The 12478-nt window shown below is 37.4% G+C and overlaps 1 protein-coding gene across 2 annotated transcripts; it reads right to left on the minus strand.

Moving 5' to 3' along the window:
* Positions 1-1903: 1903 nt before the first annotated feature.
* On the minus strand, positions 1904-8562 carry LOC133987422 (cytochrome P450 3A40-like). Of its 2 annotated transcripts, none has more exons than XM_062426790.1 (13): positions 8361-8562; positions 6260-6353; positions 6094-6146; positions 5788-5887; positions 5569-5682; positions 5348-5433; positions 5062-5210; positions 4843-4970; positions 4636-4714; positions 3953-4113; positions 3644-3870; positions 3383-3545; positions 1904-3306 (listed from the first exon to the last, which is right to left on the minus strand). In XM_062426790.1, exons 1-13 carry the CDS (start codon positions 8519-8521, stop codon positions 3205-3207), a joined length of 1617 nt encoding a protein of 538 aa, XP_062282774.1. In that variant the 5' UTR covers positions 8522-8562; the 3' UTR covers positions 1904-3204. The 2 variants fall into 2 exon arrangements, with proteins under 2 accessions (XP_062282774.1, XP_062282773.1); XM_062426789.1 differs by having other exon boundaries at positions 4636-4717.
* Between the last annotated feature and the right edge of the window lie 3916 nt (positions 8563-12478).

The following is a 12478-nucleotide window of genomic DNA, read 5'->3' on the forward strand; positions in this document are numbered from 1 at the left end:
ACTGTCACAGACGCTCCTGCTCTGAGGCGAGTGTGAACGGCAGACGTTCAATGACGACGCCGCCAGCCAATCAGAGAGGTGTAGTGCGGTGATCTAACCAATGGCCGCCAGGTTTGTCGCTAGGGGGCGGGGATAAGGGCGTTCCCGGGTCCTTGTGATAAACCTCTTTGTTTCGGACGTCCAGTGTGTGGACTCCTGTGCGGTGTCTCAGCGTGAGTCCTGCGAGCTTACTGCTGATCCGGCCAAATGGCACCATATAAGTGCATGTTTACCATTTCTGATGGGCAGTTTAAGTTTTAAGTTTTAAGTGTACGAGTGGCTGTGAATTTTTTCATCTAGTAGCCTCAATATGTATGTTAAAAAACGACTGTAAATGTAGATCCTGCAGAGACAGTTCTTAAACTTAGCCTACTTTAAAAACTCATAGAGCAGGTTATATCTTAAATAACCCCTTAAAACTGACGCATTTTGGGAAGACCTTTCTCCACATGGTGTTTCAACTCCCCTCAATGGCCAAATGAAAGCATCACAACAGTGGTCTGAGTTCTGTATGCCTACCAATACCCGATGATCAGATCTTGGCATGTGAGCATGCGCATGGCATGGCAATCCATTACATGATTTCAGCGTGCTCCCACAATTTAATGTGCTTAATCTGATCGGATATTGTAGCTCTTGTGGGTCGATCAAATCCCTCTGCCGAATTTAGTGGATAAAACATTTTATGTAAAGTCAGATTTATGATGCATTCATAAATTGTGAGGGAAAGTGCTTTATGAACACTCTGTGTCAGTAATGTTACTCATTGGGCATAGATTGGAGATCATGAAATACAAAATGGTGCAGTAAGAAGTACTGTTTTTGGCATGCAATATGCAAGAAGGAGGTCACAATGGGATTCTGAAGCAAAAGAATGTACTAATAAAAGTAGGCCACTTATTCATGAAATAGAATAGAAAAGTTTCTGGAATTGAATAGTCCATCTCACGTCTTTACCTCTCCTTCTTTTGTCTCTTTGTGACTACTACCTGCTTACAGTATGACCCAATGTGGGAACAGAAACCTGATAGACAAGATGTTTTGCTAAAGGATCTGTTCCAAATTGGGCACAGTCATTGCTGCTGAAATTCCCAGTGTTCTCACACTTCCAAGCCTGTTATTCTCAACCCTGTGGATGTCAGGCTGCTGAGCTCTCCTTCAATACTAAGTATTGAAAGTGCTGTAAACACAGGTCACAAAAGGCCCTGACACATTTCAGTCAAAGTTTGGTCTCATGTTCACTAGGAATTCTTATAATAATTAGGAAGATGAAAAACACTGGCAGTTATCGTCACAAAAACAAAGCGTTGGTTCTAGTTCCGGTTCTATGTGCTATCTGTTATGTAGCCTACAACTTCCTGCTGGTGTTTTTTATTCAGTAATATAATCATGCCAGAGCTTGTCTCTGTTTTTCTGGCTAAGTGTGTTTCAGGTACAGCTGATGTAATATAATGGCACAGATGGCAATGCTCACAGTTTACAGTTTAACGTTGGTGGAGGAATTATTCAGATCCTTGTGTAAAATGAGCAATACAATGGTGTACATGTAGTCAATTGCAAGTAAAGTTCATCACAGTATCAATACAAGTAAACATACTCATTATGCAGAAAATTTGACGATGTGAGTGTTTTATGTTATTGCATTATTTTTAGTCATGAATTGATAGTTATTTCAGATGCATTGCAACTTAGCAGAATTTAAAAAGTGTAGCTCATTAAGAGGAAGGTGCTTTTTATCAATGTGTAGCACTGTATCATGTATTGTAACATGATGCAATTTTGAGTTAATTTTCATCACGGCTATTCAATTTTCATCACCACTCTCAAAAGCTTGACAAAAGAAGGAGACCCCTTATTTTCCAAATGAAAACAAAGCATTTTATTTGATAATTACAAAGTCACACATGACATGTGATTGGAGGTGTATCATTGTTGCCATAAATGAAATATGGTATGTGAGTGTGCGTTGATGCAAAACAAATCAAACACACCATGTCACTTTGAAAACCGGTGGGAGAGAATGAGATTATCGTCTGTTCTTAATGTAGACCTGCTTTTATCTATTCCTGAAACCAACCTACTCAGGGACACTTTGTGACAAACTCAGCTACACCCTCTCTAACCTGTGAAATGAGGAGCAAAAAGCACCAAACACAAAACATGTACAACATGGAAACAAGCCAAACTGGATAACTATAAAATATAAGCTCTCTACATTGAATCTTTGTTATATGACAGTATTCATGATAATATGTGATTGATCATTTTAAACAGTTATTTAGAACATCATCATGATATGAAAGAGGAGATAATCAAGATAACCAAAGAAAAGTAAAATCAACAACAGCTGACACCCACATGTGAATTTATATAAAAGCCATGGTACTTTCACACATTTAGATAATATTCAAGATATCAAAAAGATTACAAGAAATCACACAATCTGTTAAACTGTTAGTACAGCGGGATGATAACATCAGCAGTGGTCTGCATAGTAGAAGAGAGCTTCAGTTATCTGATTTAAACTGAGTAATACAAAAACTGTGGTTGAATGTGGATTTCTTATTGAAAGTATGAAAGATGTATTCTTAATATGAAACTGTGTTCTTGAGTTGTTAACTTATTTTAAATTGTAATGTTATACGGTAGTTCATATGAACATATATACTATACAAGAATAATAAGGCACAACATTGAACTACTTTCAAATACATCCATAATTGTGATTTTGCACCCAGCATAGTAAATAGGATGTGTTTTATGTGGCATTACCCTAGACGATCCGCATGGAGAAATGCTATGAGAGGAGACACTATGTGTGGAGAAAATGCTGTGTGCTGAGTAATATTATGTACAGTATTATTCAAAATCATTTGAATGGTCTCAAGTGAAAAATAAAGAAGCCCTTACATTTTATAAGTGGAGTCTAGACTACAGATAGATGCTCCTTTTTGACTAGTCCTACATTTTAAATAATACAGTGTGCATGCCTGCAGGTGAGAGGTTAGTTAGTGTACTTGTAGTACAGACAATTTCAATTTAGAAGAATATAAATTATTTTTGATTACTTTAGGAAACATAAACCAGTGGTCTGATTTGTTAAAGAAACAAGTTTAAGTGAAGAATTTCTAGAATTAAGAATTTCCACATTACAGACAATCAGAGTTAGGTTGAAGTAGAATCGGCAACACTTTCTCTTGGCTTCAGTTTCAGTTTGATGGGATTCTTGGGTGACAAAAATCCGTCACTTCCCAGCTCCATTGGAATCTAGGACAGCAAAAAATGTTTTTCAAATAAACCTTACAAGCTTCAATTGTCAATCCACTGTCAAATATCTACTCACTTCTGTCTCCTTGCAGGTGGCAAAGCTGAAATGCTGAAGGATCTCCACCAAAGCCAACTTCATCATCAGAATTGCAAATCGCATGCCAATACAGTTTCTTGGCCCTACTCCAAATGGTAAGAAGGCATATGGATCTATGTTGTCTTTGTTCTCTTTGCTGAACCTGGAAAAGAAGAACATGAGAAAATATATTTCATTAATAAGCCAAATTATTTTTTTTGTCAAATCTGACCTTTGCCTGATATTAAGCCAGTATAGTACCTTTCAGGTTTGAAGGCTTCAGGTTCAGGCCATGAATCAGGGTCACGGTGGAGAGTGTAAAGTGGTACCATGACGACAGTTCCCTTGGGGATGGTCACACCATTGACTTCCACCGAAGCCTTTGATATCCTTTCTAAGCGGCTACCAATAGGGTACAGCCTCATTGACTCATTCACCACCATGTCCAAGTACTCCATCTCCATCAAGGCCTCATAGGTGGGCCGACACTAGGGGGGCATAAAGCACAACGTAGTTATAAGTCGGTAGCACAGAACCAGTTGCTCAAAAGTACAAAAATACTCAAGTAACCTTTTCTGGAAAAGCTTCATCAATCTTATCTTGCAGGGTCTTTTGGATTTCAGGGTGGGTTGCCAGGTTGTAGGCTGTGAAGCACAGTGTAGTGCTACTGGTTTCATAGCCAGCGAAAATGAAGAGCATGGACTGAGAAAGGATCTCATGGTCCATTAACCCTGCAACACAAATGCATACAAAAATCAGTGGCTGGATAAATATGAAACTTTTATAAACAACTTTAAATAGTTGTTCACGAGGTTCAGGAGCTCTGAGACACAGTAAATCCTGCCATTCATTCTCCATACTTAACTGATTGTGCCAACACTTAACTTTACTTTTCAATCTGATTCTTTCTTTGGCAATTTGACTCTGCTTGTCAAAAGTTAACAGCTGTTTTAACCAAAAACGTGGCCACAAAAAGGGCATTCATATGAAAAGATTTGTAAGAAAACATTTAAAGGTTACTTCTACTTCTGTTCAAATTCCAACTTCTAATTGCTAGTGACTACAAAAACTTACAATGCACACACTATAACAATGAACCATAAAGCATAATGAACAACAATGTTTTGGACCCTTGATATCTTTGACTACACTGGTTGTGCATGTGTACGTTTAATATAATAAAGAGGGGAAAAAAGGAAGCCACGTAAAGAAAATAATTAACTTTTAGTTCTCCATTTGGTTTCTTTCTTTACCTTTTTGGGGGCTTGTATTCTCTGTCTTGTTCTCTGAAATCTGAGAGTCCACCATCAACTGCATGAAGTCCACTCGGTTCTGCTAAACAAAAACAAGTAGAAATCCTTTTTTTATTTTCCATTTTGTGTTCAAGTGAAATACTGTGCACCCTCAAAAAAAGTTGCCCAACAACCAACAACAAATCCATTGTAGTTATAATGAATTACTTTGTGTTCATCCTTATTCCGCTCTGATTTGATTGACCTCAGGGAGTTGTAGAAGAAATCCACCACTTCAGTAGGGAACACTGACACATCCATCTTCTCAAGAATTCCCCTCAAAAATGGAAACAGAACTGAAATCAAGAAGAATTAAGAAGATACAGTGAATGCATGGCTCCAGAGGACAAGATAGACACTCTGGTTACAGCATCATGTGTGACATACCCACAAGCACAACCCAGGGATTCAGAAAATTAAACTTGATCATTCGCTTAATGTTCAATACAAACGGATCAGAGGGATTGTTGATGGAATCAATGTCCACACTGAAGGCAGTGCTGGTCACTACATCCATACTGTAAGGTCCAAACACTCTGCAAAAATGAAAAGAAAACCGAAAACCGTAATTCCAACACACAAGAAAAAAAAAGTTAAACCATCCATGTTGAAAGCAGTGTTGTTATCTATTAAAAAAAAAGGAATACTGCTGAGATCTAATGTCATTACTTACTCTTTAATCTCTATGACTTCATCCACCTCTTTCTTTTGAAGGAACTTGATCAGACTGCTTGAGTGCTGCAACATTATTGTGTACATCTGCCCAAAAGTAAATAACCAATCATTGCACACAAATCATTAAATACATTCATTAAACAACAATCAGTTTAAATGTAAATCTGTGCAGGACAAAAATGAATGGTATGCATTACAACATGCTGTTATCTATTCAACCTCTTTCAGTCGTCCGCTTGTGAATGATGGAGAGAGTACACTGCGAATCCTCTTCCACTGCTCATCTTCTACAATTGATAGAGCATCGCTTAATGGTCCATTTAGGCCTATATCCTAAACCACACATACGAACACACATGCACACACACAGATAATGAATAAGTATTGAGGTATTGAGGTATTCATTTGTGAGTTTGACCATAGAGTGTTTTTACTTACCCGTCTGTTGGTGAAGACAGTATAGCACTCCTTAACCAAGACAAGTTTGATCAGAGCTGTGTCCATAATAGCCAATACAGGCTGTCTACCATCATAGGTCCTTGAAATGCAATAGCAGACATTGTAGCAACTGCAGCACTACATAGGAAATGTATGGCATGACATATTCTTGCAGTATTAATAGGCAATACGCAATATATGCACACACACACACACACACACACACACACACACACACACACACACACACACACACACACACACACACACACACACACACACACACACACACACACAAACACTTACCCCCAAATCTTTCCATATTTTTGAAAGCAATCTGTGTCAAAATTGTGGATGCCCTGAGGAATAAAATAAAGAGAAGAGTGACAAAGACATCGGAACCCTCAGAGCCATTAATTGCAGTGTATCTTGCCTGGCTGATCATTGTACTAATATGACAGATGTGTCTCACCTTGCTGAGCCCCAAAAATGTTCCAATAAAAGGCAAAGGTTTGGGTCCAGGGATGCCTAGTTTCTTGAAAAATCCATATGGAGCATAGCCATATCTAAGGATTAAAACAGGATTTGAAAACTGAGACAGACTCTACCTGTTATTACAAATGTAATTTTATCTCGGCTCCTGTTCTTTTGTGTCCTCCAGGCTTTCTTACCTTCATGGGTTGCACTAACCCTTAGGGCCTTTATACAGTATGTGTATATATGTATGTATGTATGTATGTATGTATGTATGTATGTATGTATGTATGTATGTATGTATATATATATATATATATATATATATATATATATATATACACACACATATATATTTATGTATATTTTATGTGCAAAAACCCTGGCACTTCACTTTGCACTTTACTCTATTCAGAGCAACACTCTTGTGCAATATTCTCAATATTCAGCTGTTCTTTATTCAGCTGTATTAGTATGGTATTGGTGTAGTATTGTATTTTATTTCCCCACTGGTCATTTATCGCCTCCTTTGATATTGTTGTGTAGGAACGAATGTTGTTGATTACTGTTTGTTTATGTGAGGTTGGGCTTGTAGAAACTGAATTGCCCCTCGGGGATAAATAAAGCTGAATCTGAAAAAAATCTGCTTTTTTTGTAAAGATTTTCTCTTGTATTACCTTTTTTAAAAATTATTAATGTAAAAAAAAAAAAAAAACCTCCACTGTAAAACTACAATAGTAATCATTCAGGCCAATCAATATGTGACACATGTTTTACAGCCTTTATATAATTTTGATCAGAGTGAAGCTAGTTCAGTGAGCCGTATTTTGAATACAATGCAGCTTTATATGCAGAGGGTGTTCATTCTTTCTCCAATGATAGTAAGGTGACACTCCAAACCAAATCTTTTCTATTAAATTATGACCCCCTGTAGGTTTGAGAGGGCTGTTATAAGCAGTTTCATCAAGCAGCAGCGGTCAGCTTGAATATTTTTGAAACATGCTGACAACAAGATTGATAGCAGAAACGGTTCAGATATTTGAAACTTTTTAGGATCATAAAATCTTATGTTACTCAAAAAGCATAGGTGTAACCAAAAGAAACTGTGAGGGGTTGTACAGGCAGAAACTCCTTTTAGGTTTTATGTATGAATAAGTGCCTGAGTTACTTCTTTATGTAAAAGTCACAATGGCAATCTTGCTAGGTCAGACCATGTAACATTTCCATAACACTTTCAACACAACACAAATAATCCCATTAGATTAACATAAACACTACCAGTGCAGTGCAAGATAAAATATCAGATGACATTGTTACAGCCACAGATATAGAAACATAGATGATGTGTTTGAGATTTGGACGACTGTCTGTGTGGTGAGACTAGACGATTGGAAAATACTGCAGGGACAGACATCGCAGGATTAATTTTCAGAAGAAAGTGGCATAACTGAATAATTAAGAATATTAAAACACTATGTGACCATGGGTTAAATTTGATATTTACTTAACAGTGACCTTTTTGTTTGTATAATTTACTTTATAAAAAAATATCACATGGAATATGTTTGTGCTCATGAGATCATTCACACTGGCTAGCCTAAATGTACTAAACATGCTTTAAAAATGCCTTAATGCACTGGTCACACTGAAACACAATTCAGTTACATGGCAGAAGTAATTTTGAGAGAACCTTGTTTTTGTCAAAAATTCCCCATATTCTTATTGGAGGACTGTAAAACAGTGTGTTTACATTTTGGTAACAGTTGTACTTAAGAAAAAAGATCTACATCTTTCACCACTGCAAAAACATTCTCAGTCAGAAAAAGGGTGAGAATAAGTCATGAGGGGAGCCCCTGGCCTGAGTTTCCCTGGGGCCCCCAAATGACTAAATCCGCCCCTGGCTTCCGGTGCGCAGTGACTCACTTACTGCTTTCAGAAAGTATATTTCCACGCAGTCTCCACTTAGAGAGGACTATCTGTCAGTAAAGTAAATCGCCAGTTTAATCATGTCTGTCCTCGATCATCTAAGCTACAGATGGAACTTGTTCATTTTGTTTTTTAAATTTGCAGCATTTCAAAAGACAGGTAAAAATACGTACACTGCGATGAGAGTGATGGAAATCACTATTAAAGTCCAGGTTTCGATGGAAAAGTCTGGAAAGTAACCCATGTTTCCTCCTTGAACACTTCTGTCGACTGTAGTCGACAACTTTGCACTGATAAGTATCTTGTATGGAGGCGGTACCACAGAAAAAAACATAATGCGAGACGCTGTTAAAACAACAACTGTGTTGTTTTGGTTGTAACCATATTCTCGCCATTACGGTAAAAGTGTTCACGTTGCGGTGAACGTGATTTCACGTTCAGTCAACGTATTAGTGAAGTAAAGTGTCAGTCAATCATTCAGTCTATCTGTCTGTGAGTCAGTCAGTCAGACTGTCACTGAGAAACTTCCAGTTCTTACAGACCAATTTCACTTCAGAATGACAGCAGGCCGCCTCACTGTGTCACTCAGGCAATATAACCTCACAGTCAAAATAATCAAACATTTATTAATTGAATCAATCAGCATTACATAACCTTGTGGTGAATTTGATGGAGTTTTTCATGGTGCTAGTGCTAGTGTAAGAAAGCGTAGTCTATGTGGCATCTGGCCGGGACCCACTTGGTGGTGTTAGGGACCATACCTCCAGGGGTTGTCATCTTAAAACGGCCTCCACAGAGGGTTGTCAGTGGGAGCACCAACTTGGTCTTGGTTGTTCTCATTTGTCTGTTTTTATCTGTGGGATGCTTTTTTGCCCTCTGTGATTCACACGCTCTTGGTTGCATTTATAGTGCAGTGCAGCTTAAACACTTATCCCAATAGCGAGATTCCTAAAGGGTGGAGCCCAACATGAAATACAAGGTGCGATACAATATGTGTGTCCAGATTAATTGAGTGTAGGCAGAGCCTATTAGATGAGAGCCCCAACTTCTCCTGAGGTTGGCACAGCATTTATGTGCAAGTTGTCGACATAGGCGGGGGCCCTTCTCACTGGCAGTATGCTTGATTTTTGCCTTTATAAATTCACACTTTATATTGTCATTAAACATATGACATAGATTTTGTATTGTAGCAAAATAAATAATGCATTTCTTTACATTCAGGGTTGTTCAATAGGCATTTGGTGATCCTTTGTGACTCAAACACACAAGGCAGCAGATAAGAATAAGGTAAAACAGTAGTAGAATAAATCTTTTGTTGAAAAAAACTTCACTAAGGTTCCACTTTGAAGAAAATAATCTGTACTTAAGCTTCAGCGGAAAACAGATGGTGATGATGAGCATTTCACTGTGCAGCAGAGAGAGTTCACAGCAGTCATGAAATCCTTTCTGAAGATAAACATTCAGAGCAAAGTCGTATACTTACTTATACTTACTTATCCTTTCATTAAGGCCAGCCTATAACAGCGGGTTGTGGTCTGAGCTAATCAAGAAGTCCGAGTGAAAACAAATGTTAACAAAACTCAGGAAATCCTGGACAGGCTAATTAACAACACAATCAGAATCTGCCAGTGTTCCATTTTGCTTATCCCTTCAACACTTGAAGTCTTGTAGATTTAATTTGCATGTAAATTCAAGAAAGCCTTTCCAAAGCTATCTTCCTACATAAGTAGCTCAAAGAGTTTACACTGAGATCTGTTAATCAGTGTAAAATACTTTGTCTTAGCACAGAGCTTAATGTGACAAAAATGCAGGACTTAATCAGGACACAGAAAAGACAAAATTAGGATAAAGGAAAACTAAAAGTTTTAGCTATTACATTTTCTTCTACAAACAGGTAAACCACCCTGGCAAATTCTAACAACAGACAGGTATATATGCTAATTGATTTATAAGGTAAATGCAGGTGAGGTGAATGAAGGCTAATAGATGATTAAATGGGGAACGGTGTGGTGAGGCAGTGGTGATAGAGCGGGAATTGAGAAATGTTTGGGCTGATGCATAGTGGACTCGAGGTTTGGGATCTGAACTGAGATATACAGAACAATCACGCAGAAAAAGAGAGAGAGAGATGAAGGGGATCTTAGACACCAATTGAAATTAGCTTACCCACACCAGTATGTCATAGCACATAATTCACTTTTTTCATCAGGGCTGGTTTAAACATTTACCACAATAACAAATGCTTCGTTTTGAAATAGTTTAAATTTATAAATATTTGTTGTTCAGTAAGTGTTAACAGAAATTAAAGCAGTCTTTGCAGGACTTACTGAAAATATTGGAAGCTATATGAACTAATGGAGAACATGGGTTTAAAGTTTTTGTGTTCAATTTGGCCAATAACTGTGCAGTGTGTTCCATGGCAAAGCCTCCTGGATTTGGGCTTCCAATGACAAATTAGGTGAGTCTTTTTTGTCTTTGTTAAGGATTTTGTTGTTGTTGTTGTTTTAATTTTTTAGGGAGGGGGCAATGCACAGTGTCATAACACAAGCTGCTTTAAGGCGCTGAGTGGACAAACAGGATGGATTAGACTGGGATAAAGTCTGCATATCATACTAGTTCCATATTGCCTTTAAATGATGAGATAGTAGTATTTTTAGTGGCCTTTGCAGGCGTTGTGGGACAGAATTTGAAGATAAAAAGCAATAGGTTATCATAATTCATGCATGAAAGGCTTAAATCCCTTTTCATCCTCATCATCACTCTTCAGCAATAAATAATTGAACTGTGCCAGTCTGTCTTGGTTGTCTGACTGGTGCTCACCTTCATGACAATAACCAAACAGGAAAACATTTTTTGCATTGTGAATTCAAAGTTCAACTGAAATACATTAGTTAAAAAAAAATAAGTTTACTGGGTGATATCAATAAACACATATTGGAATAAAAAAAAAAACCTTAGTGTTCACAAAGAAGAACAGTGATTAAAAGTTAGCAATATGCCTACATGAAACTGGGCCTATTTAGATATGCACTCAGCATTTACTTCAGTGTGATTCAATAGTCTGCTGGAAACACACACAAAAGAATAATTTCAAGAGTGCAAGACAGAAACACAAACGTAATCACTCTTTATTACCACTTAAATGTTTCAAGTTTCCTAATTTTTCCTTTTCGGCAAACAGTTTTCTCTTGGGTGATCTCTGTTACCCAGACATATGATGTAAAGCATCACAGTGACAGTGAAAATTACCTACCTGTAAATGAAAATGCCTTTACACATTTTAGAGCACTTCAAATTTTGACATCCAGACTGTCCTGATATGGTCTTAGTGACACATTGAAGTGGTCTGCTGTCATTCTGAAGTGAAACTGGTCTGTGGGAACAATCAATCACAATGGCAGTCTGTCATTTTGGTGCTTAAAAATCACATTTGGTCTGGAAATGTATTCATTATTATTAAGTTTGACTAATTATACAGTTGAAATGTTTCTTTGTAATGCAGTTTGCAGGCGGTAGTTTTTTTTTTGTTTTTTTTTTACTGGCTGCTTTAGCCTACTGACTGATTTATTGACTGGATGTGCAATCACGTTCAACGGAGCGTCGCTATTGCATTGACTTCAGTTCACACACGCTCTTACCGTAATGTCTTGTAACATACCGCAAAACAACGTGAGGGCTTGTTTCTCGAAGTAGAGGCTGGCCTGACCTGTGTTACGTAACATCATCTGTTCAAATCCAGATCAACCCGTATCACCGACCCTTCCCCTGGCAGCTGTGTATGACCTTTACCTTATTAAGTTATCTTCAGCCTGTTTAGTAACTTTGGTAACACTCACATGGAGCAAGTCTGTTTCCAAAAACAGCATTGACTGTCTGCAGGGCATGTCATTTCATCTTTATATTAACTATCAAACGAACACTACTCGTATGATATTCCCAACGACTTGCTTGATTTAAATACAGTAGGTCAGTGGTGAGGAGTGAAACAATAATAATTAATTAATTATTATAGGAACAATGTAAAATTTAATGAAAAATTACAACATGTAATAGTGTTGGAGTTGTCAATGGAAATAAAGGAAGAACGTCTTTCGCGTTCTCATATAATCATGTAAACTCCATGTCAATAGTCAACTTTATATATCTTTAAAAAACTTTAAATATTGTGCAAATTAAGACAACAAATTGTATTCATGTTTGAATCATGGTTTCCTCTGCATTGTAGAAGGATGTTTACTTTTTTGTATCAGTCCTGGATTATGATGACATTTTTTACCTACACACTTCAGTT

The sequence above is a fragment of the Scomber scombrus genome, chromosome 10, assembly GCF_963691925.1.
Source record: "Scomber scombrus chromosome 10, fScoSco1.1, whole genome shotgun sequence".
In the NCBI taxonomy this organism is placed as follows: Eukaryota; Metazoa; Chordata; class Actinopteri; order Scombriformes; family Scombridae; genus Scomber; species Scomber scombrus.

Bases quoted from the DNA above. Each gene is read 5' to 3' on its own strand.
- LOC133987422 (XM_062426789.1), bottom strand. From the start codon at position 8,521: ATGTTTTTTTCTGTGGTACCGCCTCCATACAAGATACTTATCAGTGCA. The intron at 5,888-6,093 runs GTAAGTGTTTGT...TTGCATTTCAAG, and splicing joins AAATATGGAAAGATTTGGGG to GACCTATGATGGTAGACAGC. The intron at 3,546-3,643 runs GTACTATACTGG...CTTCTTTTCCAG, and splicing joins GAAGCCTTCAAACCTGAAAG to GTTCAGCAAAGAGAACAAAG.